Source organism: Coregonus lavaretus, assembly GCF_964263955.1.
Source record: "Coregonus lavaretus genome assembly, chromosome: 34".
In the NCBI taxonomy this organism is placed as follows: Eukaryota; Metazoa; Chordata; class Actinopteri; order Salmoniformes; family Salmonidae; genus Coregonus; species Coregonus lavaretus.
The window spans coordinates 12,217,079-12,234,826 of NC_140021.1; the positions used below are offsets into that span (position 1 = coordinate 12,217,079).

A 17,748-nucleotide genomic window follows, 5' to 3' on the forward strand; every position below is an offset into this window, starting at 1 on the left:
ATACTGCATTCTATTCTATAATATTCTACTGTATCTTAGTCCATCTATGTATATTTTCTTAAATTCCATTCCTTACTAGTTTTGTGTGTATTAGGTATATGTTGTGAAATTGTTAGTTATTACTTGTTAGATATTACTGCACTGTTGGAGCTAGAAGCACAAGCATTTCGCTACACCCGCTATAACATCTGCTAAACACGTGTATGTGACAAAAAAAAAGTGATTTGATCTATGGATTTTACATGACTGGGAATACAGATATGCATCTGTTGGTCACAGATACCTTTTTAAAAAGGTAGGAGCGTGGATCAAAAGAACAGTCAGTATATGGTGTGGCCACCATTTGCCTCATGCAGCGCGACACATCTCCTTCGCATAGAATTGATCAGGCTGTTGATTGTGGCCTGTGGAATGTTGTCCCACTCTTCTTCAATGGCTGTGCGAGGTTGCTGGATATTGGCGGGAACTGGAACACGCTGTCACACACGTTGATCCAGAGCATCCCAAACATGCTCAATGGGTGACATGTCCGGTGAGTATACAGGCCATGGAAGAACTGGGACATTTTCAGCTTCCAGGAATTGTGTACAGATCCTTGCGACATGGGACTGTGCATTATCATGCTGAAACACGAGGTGATGGCGGCGGATAAATGGCATGACAATGGGCCTCATGATCTCGCCACGGTATCTCTGTGCATTCAAATTGCCATAGATAAAATGCAATTATGTTCATGGTCTGCCACCTGCCCGGTATAGTTGAAACCGGGATTCAGCCGTGAAGAGCACACTTCTCCAGCGTGCCAGTGGCCATCGAAGGTGAGCATTTGCCCACTGAAGTCGGTTACGATGCCGAACTGCAGTAAGGTCAAGACCCTGGTGAGGACGACAAGCATGCAGATGAGCTTCCCTGAGACGGTTTTTGACAGTTTGTGCAGAAATTCTTCAGTTGTGCAAACACACAGTTTCATCAGCTGTCCAGGTGGCTGGTCTCAGACGATCCCGCAGGTGAAGAAGCCGGATGTGGCGGTCCTGGGCTGGCGTGGTTACACGTGTTCTGCCGTTGTGAGTCCGGTTGGACGTACTGCCAAATTCACTAAAACGACGTTGGATGCGGCTTACTCTGGCAACAGCTCTAGTGGACATTCCTGCAATCAGAATACCAATTGCACACTCCCTCAAAACTTGAGACATGTGTGGCATTGTGTTGTGTGACAAAACTGCAAATTTGAGTGGCCTTTTATTGTCCCCAGCACAAGGTGCACCTGTGTAATGATCATGCTATTTAATCAGCTTCTTGATATGTCACACCTGTCAGGTGGATGGATTATCTTGGCAAAGGAGAAATGCTCACTAACAGTGATGTAAACAAATTTGTGCACAACATTTTAGAGAAATAAGCTTTGTGAGTATAGAACATTTCTGGGATATTTTATTTCAGCTCATGAAACACGGGACCAACACTTTACATGTTGTGTTTATATTTTTGTTCAGTGTATAATGAAAAGGCAGCCGTGAAAGAAGATTCCACAAACTTGTTTATCTATTTTGTGCTGTTGTTCAATCAAGTATTGGTGTTTCGCTTTGTGTCCCCTGTAGCTCAGTTGGTAGAGCATGGCGCTTGCAACGCCAGGGTTGTGGGTTTGTTTCCCACGGGGAGCCAGTATGAAAATTTATGCACTCACTAACTGTAAGTCGCTCTGGATAAGAGCGTCTGCTAAAATGACAAAAAATAAATAAATGCGCTCAGGGTGTTGTTACATATAATCTGCGACATACATCACGAGCAAAGTCATCGTAGCCTATCATTTACATTTTAGTCATTTAGCAGACGCTCTTATCCAGAGCGACTTACAGTTCGTGAGTGCATACATTTTTCATACTGGCCCCCCCGTGGGAATCGAACCCACAACCCTGGCGTTGCAAGCGCCATGCTCTACCAACTGAGCTACAGGAGGATCATTTCACTTCCCCTAGCTGTGAGAACCATGGCCTCATGAGCCTACCAAAGGTTGCACCGTGTCCATTACAATGTAGAAAAATAAGTCTCTAGTCCAAACCGTTCAATAGTTTGGCTATTCATATTACCGGAGCTTCATCTTATTCTTTCTATTAAGAATTTGCGGCCAAAACTTTGGCGATAACAATAGATGGCAAAGTCAAAGATAGTGGTTTCCTCTATCCATCTGTGGCAAAGTTCTCTCTACATGCTTATGACAAATCCATCTCCAGAACCAGCCATAGCCAAGCTGGCTGCCTCCATCATTCTTCGGAGGTGGAATCTAAAGGACAATTTCCGCTATAGGACTGGAATTACATCGAATTAGTGCCGGCATTGCCCTCTGGTGTGGGCCTTTAATTTCTCAAAAATATAGACTCAGCTTTCATTTGACACCCAATTGGACATGATCCTATTAACTTCACATGTTGGTGATCATGGGTCCTTTTGCATGGAAAAGATCTATAACCTTTTCAGCATACTGTCTTGATTAAAGATACACTCCGGGATCTTAAGCACAACAAATTCAAAACATATTGCACAAATTGGATTTGTAACAGATCACACTAATTGCAAAATTCATATGATATCATACAAATAGCAAAATTCTTAACATATCACACAAAATGGATGACGTTGTACACAATTGGATGACATAGTACACAAAAAACGTGGACCACTTTTGGCTCGTGAGCACCACTTTAAAAACTACTGGCTGAAATTATACAAAATTAACTTACTAGCCTATAGTATACTGTCTTTGATTAACTTACTAGCCTGTAGTATACTGTATTTGATGCAGTAGCCTACACACTAGTTTAGGTTGGGTCCAATGTTAAATTAGCTACGTTTCAAAAAACACATACACATTTACAAAGTTGTAGGCTAGCCTCTTAGTGCAAATATACTCACTGTGTGTTGCCGATACGCCGATGTTTTATCAGTGGAATAAATCGTTGGGACTGCATCAAGATTTAATATCAACCTCGTGGTGAAACCGAGATCAAGTTTTGTGAAGCACTCTTCTGTAAAGTGGTCGCCACATAAGCGGGAAACATCTGGAATATTCTCTCCTGAGTTGCTTGCATTGATAAACTGTAGCCACTGTTGACGTCTCTGTGGCTCCTCTGGTAAACTGTAATGAATAATTGCGTCCGATTTATTGGCGCATCCTCTAACAATGCATCTATGGATTTCCATTGCGTTATTTTCTTTAGCCAGTTATTTTCTCATGAAACAGAGCCAAAATGTTATATACTTTTTAGGTCTTAATTTTGTCGTCACCAAGGTGACAGCTGCGTTTGCACACTGACCCAGATTGTTGCTCTCTCTGCTAGCCAACTGTTAGCAACAACAACCTAGTTAGCATTGTGGCTAAGCTATCTACAGTGTTGAGTAAATAATTATTATCCGCACGTTGACTTTCCACTTTATCTCTATCTGGCTATGCCGTTTGAACAGTGGTGAATTCAGAAATATCCCTGGATATGTGTACAATCAACCACAATCAGCTACCAAAATGCTAAAACATGGATTGCTAAAATAGCTAGCAGGTTGCAACTTCTTCTGTTTTAGCATCAGAAAATGTGCACGATCGCCACCTACTGTAGTGGAGTGTTTCTACTGAACGACCATTTACTCTAGGCTATATTATTTCCCTCAAATGTATGAATATATAAAATGTATATTGAATTGATTGGTTTGATTGTTCTAAACACGTACACAGTTCCATAATTTTAAAATGTTAAAAGATTAGTAAAAGACGTTCCATATGTTTCCACTGTGTCTGTGGTCCATTCACATTGCCAAGAAAGTTCGCCCATTCTACATTTACACATATATTTTCAAATGAACATAATACAATTTAAAGGTGTACTATTATTGCCTTCCGAAACGGATATGATCAAATAAAGACAGCTAGCTAGCATCAAAGGGAAATTAAACAAACTCTGTGCTAGCATAGCTCCAGTTCTCTAGTGTTTTGCTGTTTCACAATGTGTAAATAAAGCTTTATAATTTTGTAGGAAATGACAATGCGCATGCCAGTACACCAGCTGTGAATTGGTTTTACGTGAATTGTATCGTGAGAAATTACCCGTTATTCTTTCTCAATATTGTTCATTCAACAGTAAGCGACAACACATCACCACGGGGCGAAAAGAAGACCTGAGCTGTAAAAAACGATGCCCAAGAATAAAGGTAAAGTGTTAGAATTGCCGTCTTTTCCCGGAATGTGTGGCTATCTGTGTCCGGCATCTCTGATTAACGTTAGCTACACGCAGTGAAAACGTGACACAAATGAATTAAAGACAGTACTAGTTTAGCTAGCTAACCAGCATAATGTCAAGTTAACAACTAACTAGCTAGAGTTCATGTTCAGAAGTCATGTTACGTACAAGCTAGCTAAGTGAAGTTTACAGCAGCCAGCTCGCAATATTGTCTTTTTTGTTTGTTAAATTTTACTGTGGGAAGTGGCTCAAATTAATATAATTATGTCGTTTAGCTAGCTGGCCGGTTTGCTAGCCAATCTCGGTACTAACACCGGCATTTTGATGGTAGATAACGTTATTTACTCAGTGTACAACAAACCCATTCACACTACAGTCAACTAGCTAGTTACATTTGCCAGAAGAAATTTAACAAGAAGGTTTCAAGTACTGGCTGTAGTAACGTTAGGAGATATGGCATATCTGCGCTCTGTATTCCTGTAAAACATAGTCACATGTTCCTCTTGTAGATTGATGATACAGGGAGAGAGGAATGTGGGGTTCACATCACACCCTAAAATAGTATTTAGGTTAGCTAGCTATTGGGCTCGATAATCACAGGTCAAGTGGAAACTCAAACGCTTTACCTTACATAGCTACTGTAGTTAAAAACACTTACAGTGCCATTAGAAAGTATTGTAACGATCCTGGGTTTATAAGCGCGGATATCGACTCTGCCACGCGAGCATGCTTTTGGGGCACAGTCGATGGCGCGCTGGACTTCGGGCTAGAAGGTTGAGGGTTTGAGACCTGCCCCCTGGCTGTTTCATTACATTGGTGTCAGAAGTGAACCGACCTTGCACCCACGAACATGCTTGGCCGTTGAGCGCGTTCCTGTAAAACGCTGAGTTGTAAACTAGCGCGAGGACGCGCTCTCTGCCTGTTTCATTACAGTATTTATACCTCTTGACTTATTCCACATTTTGTTGTTACAGCCTGAATTCAAAATTGATTAAATGTAGCTTTTTTTCTCTCTCACCATCTACACACAATACCCCATAATGACAAAGTGAAAACATGTTATTATAAATATTTGCAAATGTATTGAAATTGTTGTTACAGCCTGAATAATTTAAAAAATAATGTGAGATTACAGCTGTGAGTCTTTCTGGGTTAGTCTCTGAGTTTAGCACTCCAGGATTGTACAATATTTGCACATTATTCTTAAAAAAATTCTTCAAGCTCGGTCAAGTTGGTTTTTGAGCATTGCTAGACAGCCATTTTCAAGTCTTGCCATAGATTTTCAAGCTGATAAAAATAATAATAATAATAATAATAATAATAAAAAAATAAAAAAAGGTAACTAGGCCACTCAGAAACATTCAATGTCGTCTTGGTAAGCAACTCCAGTGTACATTTGGCTTTGTATTTTAGGTTATTGTCCTGCTGAAAAGTGAATTTGTCTCCCAGTGTCTGTTGGAAAGCAGACTGAACCATGTTATGTTCACATAATTCACATATAGAAAGACAGTATTGTGGAATAACTACAATGTTGTTGATCCATCCTCAGTTTCTTCTATCACAGCCATTAAACTCTGTGACTGTTTTAAAGTCACCATTGGCCTCATGGTGAAATCCCTGAGCAGTTTCCTTCCTCTCCGGCAACTGAGTTAGGAAGGACACCTGTATATTTGTAGTGACTGGGATACACCATCCAAAGTGTAATTAATAACTATACCATGCTCAAAGGGATATGCAATAGGTGCCCTTTGTGAGGCATTGGAAAACCTCCCTGGTCTTTGTGGTTGAATCTATGTTTGAAATTCACTGCTCGACTGAGGGACCTTACAATTATCTGTATGTGTGGGGTACAGAGATTAATAACTTTATCTTCCTGATTCCTGCTTACAAGCAAATACTCAAACAGGAAGTACCAGTGACACACTCAATTCGTAAGGACTGTTTTGCTAGCAGAGACTGGAATATGTTCCGGGATTCATCCAATGGCATTGAGGAGTTTACCACATCAGTCACCAGCTTTATTAATAAGTGCATTGACGACGTCGTCCCCGCAGTGACCGTACGTACATATCCCATCCAGAAGGCATGGATTACAGGCGACATCTGCACTGAGCTAAAGGCTAGTGCTGCCGCTTTCAAGGAGCGGGACACTAACCTGGACGCTTATAAGAAATCCTGCTACGCCCTCCGACGAACCATCAAACAGGCAAAGCGTCAATACAGGACTAAGATCGAATCCTACTACACCGGCTCTGACGCTCGTCAGATGTGGCAGGGCTTGCAAACTATTACGGATTACAAAGGGAAACCCAGCCACGAGCTGCCCAGTGACACAAGCATACCAGACGAGCGAAATGCCTTCTATGCTCTCTTCGAGGCAAGCAACACTGAACCATGCGTGAGAGCACCGGCTGTTCCGGACTACTGTGTGATCACGCTCTCCGTAACCGATGTGATTAAGATCTTTAAACAGGTTAACATTCACAAAGCTGCTGGGACAGACAGATTACCAGGAGGCATACTCGGAGCACGCGCTGACCAGCTGGCAAGTGTCTTCACTGACATCTCCCTGACCCAGTCTGTAATACCTACATGTTTGAAGCAGACCACCATAGTCCCTTGTACCCAAGAAAGCGAAGGTAACCTGTCTAAATGACTAGCGCCCCGTAGCACTCACATCTGTAGCCATGAAATGCTTTGAAAGGCTGGTCATGGCTCACATTTACATTTACACCATCATCCCAGACACCCTGGACCCACTCCAATTTGCGTACTGCCCCAACATATCCAGAGATGATACAATCTCTATTGCACTCCACACTGCCCTTTCCCACTTGGACAAAATGAACACCTACATGAGAATGCTGTTTATTGACCACAGCTCAGTGTTCAACAACAACAGTGTCCTCGAAGCTCATCACTAAGCTAAGGTCCCTGGGACTGAACAACTCCCTCTGCAACTGGATCCTGGACTTTCTGATGGGCCGCCCCCAGGTAGTGAGCATAGCCAACAACACGGGGGGCACCTCAGAGATGCGCGCTTAGTCCCCTCCTGTTCTCCCTGTTCACCAACAACTGTGTGGCCGCGCACGACTCCCAACACCACCATTAAGTTTGCTGATGACACATTGGTGTTAGGCCTGATCACTGACGACGATGACACAGCCTATAGGGAGGAGGTCAGAGACCTGGCAGTGTGGTGCCAGGACAACAACTTCTCCCTCAACGCCAGTAAGACAAAGGAGCTGATCCTGGACTACAGGAAATGGATGGCCAAGCATGCCCCCATTCACATCGACTGGGCTGTAGTGGAGTGTGTTGAGCGCTTCAAGATCCTCGGTGTCCACATCACTAACGATCTATCATGGTCCAAACACACCAACACAGTCGTGAAGAGGGCACGACAACGCCTCTTCCCCCTCAGGAGGCTGAAAAAATTTGTCATGGGCCCTCAGTTCGACGGCTGCACCATCGAGAGCATCTTGACTGGCTGCATCACTGCTTGGTATGGCAACTGCTTGGCTTCCGACCGCAAGGTGCTAAAGAGGGTTGTGCGTATGGCCCAGTACATCACTGTTTTTGAGCTCCCTGCCATCCAGGACCTCTATACCAGGTGGTGTTAGAGGAAGGCACAAAACATTGTCAGACTCCAGCCACCCAAGCCAGAGCCTGTTCTCCCTGCTACTGCACGGCAAGTGTGGTAGAAATATTTAACTCAAAAGTATCTCTCAAAAAACCAGAGCTTGTGAATTCAGAATATACTTTATTAAAGCGTAACAAAGCCGAGCTGGTCCATGGAGCAACTGCTTGCCCTGACCCGGAGCTCTCCTTTTATACAGACACAAGTCATGCTTATACAACCTACACAGTTACTACATTATATGTACATCACTGATTAACATCCTTCGGTGTCACATGTTGTTTACTCACGAGTGCTACGTGCTCTTCTCTAAATGGGGCCTCTGTCACTTACAGTGGGGAAAAAAAGTATTTAGTCAGCCACCAATTGTGCAAGTTCTCCCACTTAAAAAGATGAGAGAGGCCTGTAATTTTCATCATAGGTACACGTCAACTATGACAGACAAAATGAGGAAAAACCCCCCAGAAAATCACATTGTAGGATCTTTAATTAATTTATTTGCAAATTATGGTGGAAAATAAGTATTTGGTCAATAACAAAAGTTTCTCAATACTTTGTTATATACCCTTTGTTGGCAATGACACAGGTCAAACGTTTTCTGTAAGTCTTCATAAGGTTTTCACACTGTTGCTGGTATTTTGGCCCATTCCTCCATGCAGATCTCCTCTAGAGCAGTGATGTTTTGGGGCTGTCGCTGGGCAACATGGACTTTCAACTCCCTCCAAAGATTTTCTATGGGGTTGAGATCTGGAGACTGGCTAGGCCACTCCAGGACCTTGAAATGCTTCTTACGAAGCCACTCCTTCGTTGCCCGGGCGGTGTGTTTGGGATCATTGTCATGCTGAAAGACCCAGCCACGTTTCATCTTCAATGCCCTTGCTGATGGAAGGAGGTTTTCACTCAAAATCTCACGATACATGGCCCCATTCATTCTTTCCTTTACACGGATCAGTCGTCCTGGTCCCTTTGCAGAAAACAGCCCCAAAGCATGATGTTTCCACCCCCATGCTTCACAGTAGGTATGGTGTTCTTTGGATGCAACTCAGCATTCTTTGTCCTCCGAACACGACGAGTTGAGTTTTTACCAAAAAGTTATATTTTCGTTTCATCTGACCATATGACATTCTCCCAATCCTCTTCTGGATCATCCAAATGCACTCTAGCAAACTTCAGACGGGCCTGGACATGTACTGGCTTAAGCAGGGGGACACGTCTGGCACTGCAGGATTTGAGTCCCTGGCGGCGTAGTGTGTTACTGATGGTAGGCTTTGTTACTTTGGTCCCAGCTCTCTGCAGGTCATTCACTAGGTCCCCCCGTGTGGTTCTGGGATTTTTGCTCACCGTTCTTGTGATCATTTTGACCCCACGGGGTGAGATCTTGCGTGGAGCCCCAGATCGAGGGAGATTATCAGTGGTCTTGTATGTCTTCCATTTCCTAATAATTGCTCCCACAGTTGATTTCTTCAAACCAAGCTGCTTACCTATTGCAGATTCAGTCTTCCCAGCCTGGTGCAGGTCTACAATTTTGTTTCTGGTGTCCTTTGACAGCTCTTTGGTCTTGGCCATAGTGGAGTTTGGAGTGTGACTGTTTGAGGTTGTGGACAGGTGTCTTTTATACTGATAACAAGTTCAAACAGGTGCCATTAATACAGGTAACGAGTGGAGGACAGAGGAGCCTCTTAAAGAAGAAGTTAAAGGTCTGTGAGAGCCAGAAATCTTGCTTGTTTGTAGGTGACCAAATACTTATTTCCCACCATAATTTGCAAATAAATTCATAAAAATCCTACAATGTGATTTTCTGGGGAAAAAATTCTCAATTTGTCTGTCATAGTTGACGTGTACCTATGATGAAAATTACAGGCCTCTCTCATCTTTTTAAGTGGGAGAACTTGCACAATTGGTGGCTGACTAAATACTTTTTTCCCCCACTGTATCTCATTATATTGGTGGCGTGACTCAAGAAATTATATACATACGTACGTTAAAGAACAATCACACTCTGTATTGACTATATTCACTATCCAGGCATGCATCTGGAGTACAAAGTATCAATCATGTTCATTCTGTTTTACCCTTATCATTTCATAACACATTTATAAAACATATCAATTAATACTTAAACATGGTTTACACATGTCATGTCCATGACATACATTTAAGCCTTACCCAACAGCCATCCTCCAAGGACCCTGAGCCACTATGGTTTTTCCTTGTGACTATGTGCATGTGGCTATGTGTGTCAGGTCATAAGCACAAACAAGTGATAACAATAGTTCCATTGTTACTCCAATCTCCACACAGTTACAACAAGAAGTTTTATCTCCGTCACATGTCATTGACATACCCAGACCAGCTGCGGGGAGTTAGAGGGAACCATTCTTTATCAGAAGCACAGCATTTGCACTAAAGAAATGTCTCTGCTCTGTTTTAACCCTTTAATTGGTTCTTAATCCATACACATTTAAAACAGGGTTCTTCATTTCTGGTCCTGGAGGGCCGAAACACTTCTGTTTTTTTATTTCTACCTGGTAGTTTATTGCACTCACCTGGTGTCCCAGGTCTGAATTGGCCCCTGATTAGAAGGAGAGGATGAAAAACAGAGGTGTCTCGGCCCTCCAGGACAGGAATTGAAGAACCCTGATTTAAGGCATATAGGCGTTTCATTCTACAACATATGTACTAGAAAATCATCCATACAAGCGGTAGCAATGCACCAACTCTGGAACCAACAGGACCCTAAACAGCTTCTACACCATGCCATAATACTTCTAAAAAAGACTGCTAAATAGCTAATCAAATGGCTACCCGGACTACCTGCATTGACCCTTTTTTGCACTAACTTTCTTGCACTGACTCTATGGACTAACACTGGACTCTACCCACACACTCTCACATAGTTACACTGACACCCCAACACACACATACACTAGATACGCCCACACACACACATACTGATGCGACACACTCACACACACTTTCACACTCACCACACGCTGCTGCTACTGTCTTATCTATCCTGTTGCCTAGTCACTTTACCTCTACTTACAGTGCCTTCGGAAAGTTTTCAGACCCCTTGACTTTTTCCACATTTTGTTACGTTACAACCTTATTCTGAAATTGATTAAATAAAAATAAAAACCTACACACAATAGCCCATAATGACAAAGCAAAAACAGTTTTGTATTTCTTTTTGCAAATCTATAAAATAATAATAAATTGAGCTCATGTGCATCCTGTTTCCATTGATCATCCTTGATTTTTCTACAACTTGATTGGAGTCCACCTGTGGTAAATTGAATTGATTGGACATGATTTGGAAAGGCACACACCTGTCTATATAAGGTGTGTATATATGTGTATATATATATATATACACATACATACATACATACATACATACATACATACATACATACAGTGGGGAAAAAAAGTATTTAGTCAGCCACCAATTGTGCAAGTTCTCCCACTTAAAAAGATGAGAGAGGCCTGTAATTTTCATCATAGGTACACGTCAACTATGACAGACAAAATGAGGAAAAAAAATCCAGAAAATCAAATTGTATGATTTTTTATGATTTTATTTGCAAATTATGGTGAAAAATAAGTATTTGGTCAATAACAAAAGTTTCTCAATACTTTGTTATATACCCTTTGTTGGCAATGACACAGGTCAAATGTTTTCTGTAAGTCTTCACAAGGTTTTCACACACTGTTGCTGGTATTTTGGCCCATTCCTCCATGCAGATCTCCTCTAGAGCAGTGATGTTTTGGGGCTGTCGCTGGGCAACACGGACTTTCAACTCCCTCCAAAGATTTTCTATGGGGTTGAGATCTGGAGACTGGCTAGGCCACTCCAGGACCTTGAAATGCTTCTTACGAAGCCACTCCTTCGTTGCCCGAGCGGTGTGTTTGGGATCATTGTCATGCTGAAAGACCCAGCCACGTTTCAACTTCGATGCCCTTGCTGATGGAAGGAGGTTTTCACTCAAAATCTCACGATACATGGCCCCATTCATTCTTTCCTTTACACGGATCAGTCGTCCTGGTCCCTTTGCAGAAAAACAGCCCCAAAGCATGATGTTTCCACCCCCATGCTTCACAGTAGGTATGGTGTTCTTTGGATGCAACTCAGCATTCTTTGTCCTCCAAACACGACGAGTTTAGTTTTTACCAAAAAGTTCTATTTTTGTTTCATCTGACCATATGACATTCTCCCAATCCTCTTCTGGATCATCCAAATGCACTCTAGCAAACTTCAGACGGACCTGGACATGTACTGGCTTAAGCAGGTGGACACGTCTTGCACTGCAGGATTTGAGTCCCTGGCGGCGTAGTGTGTTACTGATGGTAGGCTTTGTTACTTTGGTCCCAGCTCTCTGCAGGTCATTCACTAGGTCCCCCCGTGTGGTTCTGGGATTTTTGCTCACCGTTCTTGTGATCATTTTGACCCCACGGGGTGAGATCTTGCGTGGAGCCCCAGATCAAGGGAGATTATCAGTGGTCTTGTATGTCTTCCATTTCCTAATAATTGCTCCCACAGTTGATTTCTTCAAACCAAGCTGCTTACCTATTGCAGATTCAGTCTTCCCAGCCTGGTGCATGTCTACAATTTTGTTTCTGGTGTCCTTTGACAGCTCTTTGGTCTTGGCCATAGTGGAGTTTGGAGTGTGACTGTTTGAGGTTGTGGACAGGTGTCTTTTATACTGATAACAAGTTCAAACAGGTGCCATTAATACAGGTAATGAGTGGAGGACAGAGGAGCCTCTTAAAGAAGAAGTTACAGGTCTGTGAGAGCCATAAATCTTGCTTGTTTGTAGGTGACCAAATACTTATTTTCCACCATAATTTGCAAATAAATTCATTAAAAATCCTACAATGTGATTTTCTGGAATTTTTTTCCTCATTTTGTCTGTCATAGTTGACGTGTACCTATGATGAAAATTACAGGCCTCTCTCATCTTTTTAAGTGGGAGAACTTGCACAATTGGTGGCTGACTAAAAACTTTTTTCCCCCACTGTATATACACTGCTCAAAAAAAATAAAGGGAACACTAAAATAACACATCCTAGATCTGAATGAGTGAAATAATGTTATTAAATACTTTTTTCTTTACATAGTTGAATGTGCTGACAACAATCACACAAAAATGATCAATGGAAATCTAATTTATCAACCCATGGAGGTCTGGATTTGGAGTCACCCTCAAAATTAAAGTGGAAAACCACACTACAGGCTGATCCAACTTTGATGTAATGTCCTTAAAACAAGTCAAAATGAGGCTCAGTAGTGTGTGTGGCATCCACGTGCCTGTATGACCTCCCTACAACGCCTGGGCATGCTCCTGATGAGGTGGCAGATGGTCTCCTGAGAGATCTCCTCCCAGACCTGGACTAAAGCATCCGCCAACTCCTGGACAGTCTGTGGTGCAACGTGGCGTTGGTGGATGGAGCGAGACATGATGTCCCAGATGTGCTCAATTGGATTCAGGTCTGGGGAACGGGCGGGCCAGTCCATAGCATCAATGCCTTCCTCTTGCAGGAACTGCTGACACACTCCAGCCACATGAGGTCTAGCATTGTCTTGCATTAGGAGGAACCCAGGGCCAACCGCACCAGCATATGGTCTCACAAGGGGTCTGAGGATCTCATCTCGGTACCTAATGGCAGTCAGGCTACCTCTGGCGAGCACATGGAGGGCTGTGCGGCCCCCCAAAGAAATGCCACCCCACACCATGACTGACCCACCGCCAAACCGGTCATGCTGGAGGATGTTGCAGGCAGCAGAACGTTCTCCACGGTGTCTCCAGACTCTGTCACGTCTGTCACATGCTCAGTGTGAACCTGCTTTCATCTGTGAAGAGCACAGGGCGCCAGTGGCGAATTTGCCAATCTTGGTGTTCTCTGGGAAATGCCAAACGTCCTGCACGGTGTTGGGCTGTAAGCACAACCCCCACCTGTGGACGTCGGGCCCTCATACCACCCTCATGGAGTCTGTTTCTGACCGTTTGAGCAGACACATGCACATTTGTGGCCTGCTGGAGGTCATTTTGCAGGGCTCTGGCAGTGCTCCTCCTGCTCCTCCTTGCACAAAGGCGGAAGTAGCAGTCCTGCTGCTGGGTTGTTGCCCTCCTTCGGCCTCCTCCACGTCTCCTGATGTACTGGCCTGTCTCCTGGTAGCATCTCCATGCTCTGGACACTACGCTGACAGACACAGCAAACCTTCTTGCCACAGCTCGCATTGATGTGCCATCCTGGATGAGCTGCACTACCTGAGCCACTTGTGTGGGTTGTAGACTCGGTCTCATGCTACCACTAGAGTGAAAGCACCGCCAGCATTCAAAAGTGACCAAAACATCAGCCAGGAAGCATAGGAACTGAGAAGTGGTCTGTGGTCACCACCTGCAAAAACAGTCCTTTATTGTGGGGTGTCTTGCTAATTGCCTATAATTTCCACCTGTTGTCTATTCCATTTGCACAACAGCATGTGAAATGTATTGTCAATCAGTGTTGCTTCCTAAGTGGACAGTTTGATTTCACAGAAGTGTGATTGACTTGGAGTTACATTGTGTTGTTTAAGTGTTCCCTTTAAAAAAAAATTGAGCAGTATATAGATATAGATATAGATATATAGATAGATAGATATATATGTGTGTATATATGTATGTGTATATAGATAGATATATATATATATATATATAGATAGATATATGTGTGTATATATGTATGTGTGTATATATGTGTGTGTATGTATGTTTTTCAGCGGCAGGGACTGGGAGACTAGTTAGGATTGAGGGAAAGATGAACAGAGCAAAGTATAGAGAGATCATTGATGAAAACCTGCTCCAGAGCGCTCAAGACCTCAGACTGGGGCGAAGGATCACCTTCCAACAGGACAACTACCCTAAGCACACAGCCAAGACAACGCAGGAGTGGCTTCGGGACAAGTCTCTGAATGTCCTTGAGTGGCCCAGCCAGAGCCCGGAATTGAACCCGATCAAACATCTCTGGAGAGACCTGAAAATAGTTGTGCAGCAACGCTCCCCATCCAACCTGACAGAGCTTGAGAGGATCTGCAGAGAAGAATGGGAGAAACTCCCCAAATACAGGCGTGCCAAGCTTGTAGCGTCATACCCAAGACGACTCTGCTGTAATCGCTGCCAAAGGTGCTTCAACAAAGTACTGAGATAAGGGTCTGAATACTTTTTTATATTTTTTATAAATTAGCAAAACATTCTAAAAACCTGTTTTTGCTTTGTCATTATGGGGTATTGATGAGGAAAACATAAAAAAAAACGTAACAAAATGTGGAAAAAAATCAAGGGGTCTGAATACTTTCCGAAGGTACATAGCTACCTCAATTACCTCGTACCTCTGCACATCGACTCAGTACTGGTACTCCCTGTATATAGCCATGTTATTTTCTACTCCCTATATATAACCATGTTATTTTCTACTCCCTATATATAGACATGTTATTTTCTACTCCCTATATATAGCCATGTTATTTTCTACTCCCTATATATAGACATGTTATTTTCTACTCCCTATATATAGCCATGTTATTTTCTACTCCCTATATGTAGCCATGTTATTTTCTACTCCCTATATATAGCCATGTTATTTTCTACTTCCTATATATAGCCATGTTATTTTCTACTCCCTATATATAGCCATGTTATTTTTACTCTTTATTTGTTATTCACTGTATTTATTCCTCATGCCACTATTTCTAGTTTATATATTTAACTCTGTACTGTTGAGGTTGAATACTTACCGACTCAAGACCTTCCAGCTTTTCATGTTTAAATCATTTGTAAACATTTCTACAAACATCATTCCACTTTGAGATTATGGGTTATTGTGTGTAGGCCAGTGACACACAATCTCAAATTAATGCTTTTTTAAATTCAGGCTGTAACACAACAAAATGTGGAAAAAGTCAAGGGGTGTGAATACATTCTAAAAGCACTTTACACAGTCTGGGTGAGAGTGTCTGCTAAATGGCTAAAAGTGGTCTAATATGACTGAATTTCTTTCTCTCTTTCCCAGGTAAGGGAGGAAAGAATCGTAGACGTGGAAAGAATGAGAACGAGTCCGAGAAGAGAGAGCTGGTGTTCAAAGAGGACGGGCAGGGTGAGTGCAGGGGTCTCTGCCAGGGCTTGTGTGAGGTGCAGGCTTTTGCTCCAGCAAAGCAGTAACATGGCTGTTTCAACTAACCAGGTCTTTGTTGAAGACTATGATTGGTTAATTAGTTGGTGTGCTACTGCTTTGGCTAGAGAAAAAGCCTGCACCCACACCAGCTCTAAAATAAGACTCCTTTTAATGTTGTAAAATAAGAACTGCCAGTCTCTTCCCTGTGTAGAATACCTAAACTGCTCCTAACAGTGCTCTAGCTAGAATGTGCAGCTCCATTTTGTCCAGGGTTCTGGAATGCAGATAGAAATAGAGCGCTGTTTTAGAGCAGACGTATTGTATTGAAGGTGTAGGCATTCAAACATAATGATCAGCGTGGCCATATTCAGTGAGAGCAATGTCCCCCTCTCTCCTGTGCTGTAGAGTACATACTGTATGTAGGTGTGTCCCTCTCCTGTGATGTTGAGTCTCTCTCTCTCCTGTAGAGTATGCCCAGGTGATTAAGATGTTGGGTAATGGGAGGTTGGAAGCCATGTGTTTTGACGGAGTGAAGCGGCTCTGCCACATCCGAGGAAAACTCAGGAAAAAGGTCATACACACACACTCACACACTGACACACAGAGGACACCCTGACTGATGCTGACTCAAAGCTTTTTTCACTATGGACTGTCAACTGTTACACTGTTACACTGTTACGGTCTGTAGTGGCTCTAATGAAATTAATTATATTAACCAAACCTATAGATTGTTATCCATTCATCTGATTAATTCCTCATAAAAGCATTCTTATGATGTGGTTTCTCTCCTCTCTTCTTTCAGGTGTGGATTAACACGTCAGATATCGTCCTGGTGGGATTGAGAGATTACCAGGTAGATGACCAGCAACATACCACTGCTGTTGTTGTAGAGGGTGTCTGCATTTTTGTCAATATCATAAAAAGAGGTTTGGGTTTCTCTCTCTCCCCTATAGGACAACAAAGCTGATGTGATCCTGAAGTACAATGCAGACGAGGCCAGAAGTCTGAAGGCTTACGGAGAACTGCCAGAGCACGGTGAGTACCAGGAAGAGTAGCTGTCCCTACGGTAACAGCTAATGGGGTTCGTATAGTGGTCATGTAGGAGAGGCGATGAGGAAAGGAAGCTAGTTGAAATGATTGAGGCACACAGCCCATGATAACCACCGCTGACCTCTCTTTCTTGCCCAATCCCTGGGTTTGTTTTCACTTTCTTGTTCTCTCTGACTCCTCCTCTTCCTGTGTCCTCCCTCTCTTAGCCAAGATCAATGAAACAGACACCTTTGGTCCCGGGGACGATGAAGACATCCAGTTCGATGACATCGCAGATGATGACGAGGACATAGATGATGTAAGTGTTAAATCTATATTTGTATTGTTTTCTGGAAGATTAAACTTAGAAGTGTGTTTTTAATTCCGTCTCTTTCTGTTTTCTCCTTTCCCCTCTCTTTCTTCAGATCTAAGGACCTTCTACCAGAGGGGATGGTGCGATTTTCCCCTCTGCGCCGAAAATCAACACATCCGAAAATCAACACAGTACTTCTGTACCCCGCACACATACACACCACATTTCAAGGATGTTGACCCTCCCACTTTCTCATTGATACCATGACTGCAGCTGCTCACAATCTCTTACGTTATCTTTTTAATGTATTTATATCGATTTCACACAGAGTGGAAATTACTTACAAGTACAGAATCTCTGGATTTGCAATAAAAAGATAAACCATTTTA

The 17,748-nt window shown here is 42.8% G+C and overlaps 1 protein-coding gene across 1 annotated transcript; it reads left to right on the forward strand.

Annotated features, from left to right (window-relative positions):
• The first annotated feature begins 4,007 nt into the window (after positions 1 to 4,007).
• Positions 4,008 to 17,748, forward strand: LOC311109358 (eukaryotic translation initiation factor 1A, X-chromosomal-like). Its single transcript, XM_084152209.1, has 7 exons — positions 4,008 to 4,197; positions 15,916 to 15,999; positions 16,485 to 16,588; positions 16,820 to 16,870; positions 16,971 to 17,052; positions 17,274 to 17,365; positions 17,472 to 17,748. The coding sequence occupies exons 1-7, from the start codon at positions 4,182 to 4,184 to the stop codon at positions 17,475 to 17,477; spliced, it is 435 nt and encodes a 144-aa protein (XP_084008335.1). The 5' UTR covers positions 4,008 to 4,181; the 3' UTR covers positions 17,478 to 17,748.

What these genes read in the sequence shown, in the direction of transcription:
- LOC311109358 (XM_084152209.1), top strand. An exon ending in GAGGAAAACTCAGGAAAAAG is followed by an intron (nt 16,589 to 16,819) that starts GTCATACACACA and finishes CTCTTCTTTCAG; the next exon opens with GTGTGGATTAACACGTCAGA. An exon ending in CGGAGAACTGCCAGAGCACG is followed by an intron (nt 17,053 to 17,273) that starts GTGAGTACCAGG and finishes TCCCTCTCTTAG; the next exon opens with CCAAGATCAATGAAACAGAC.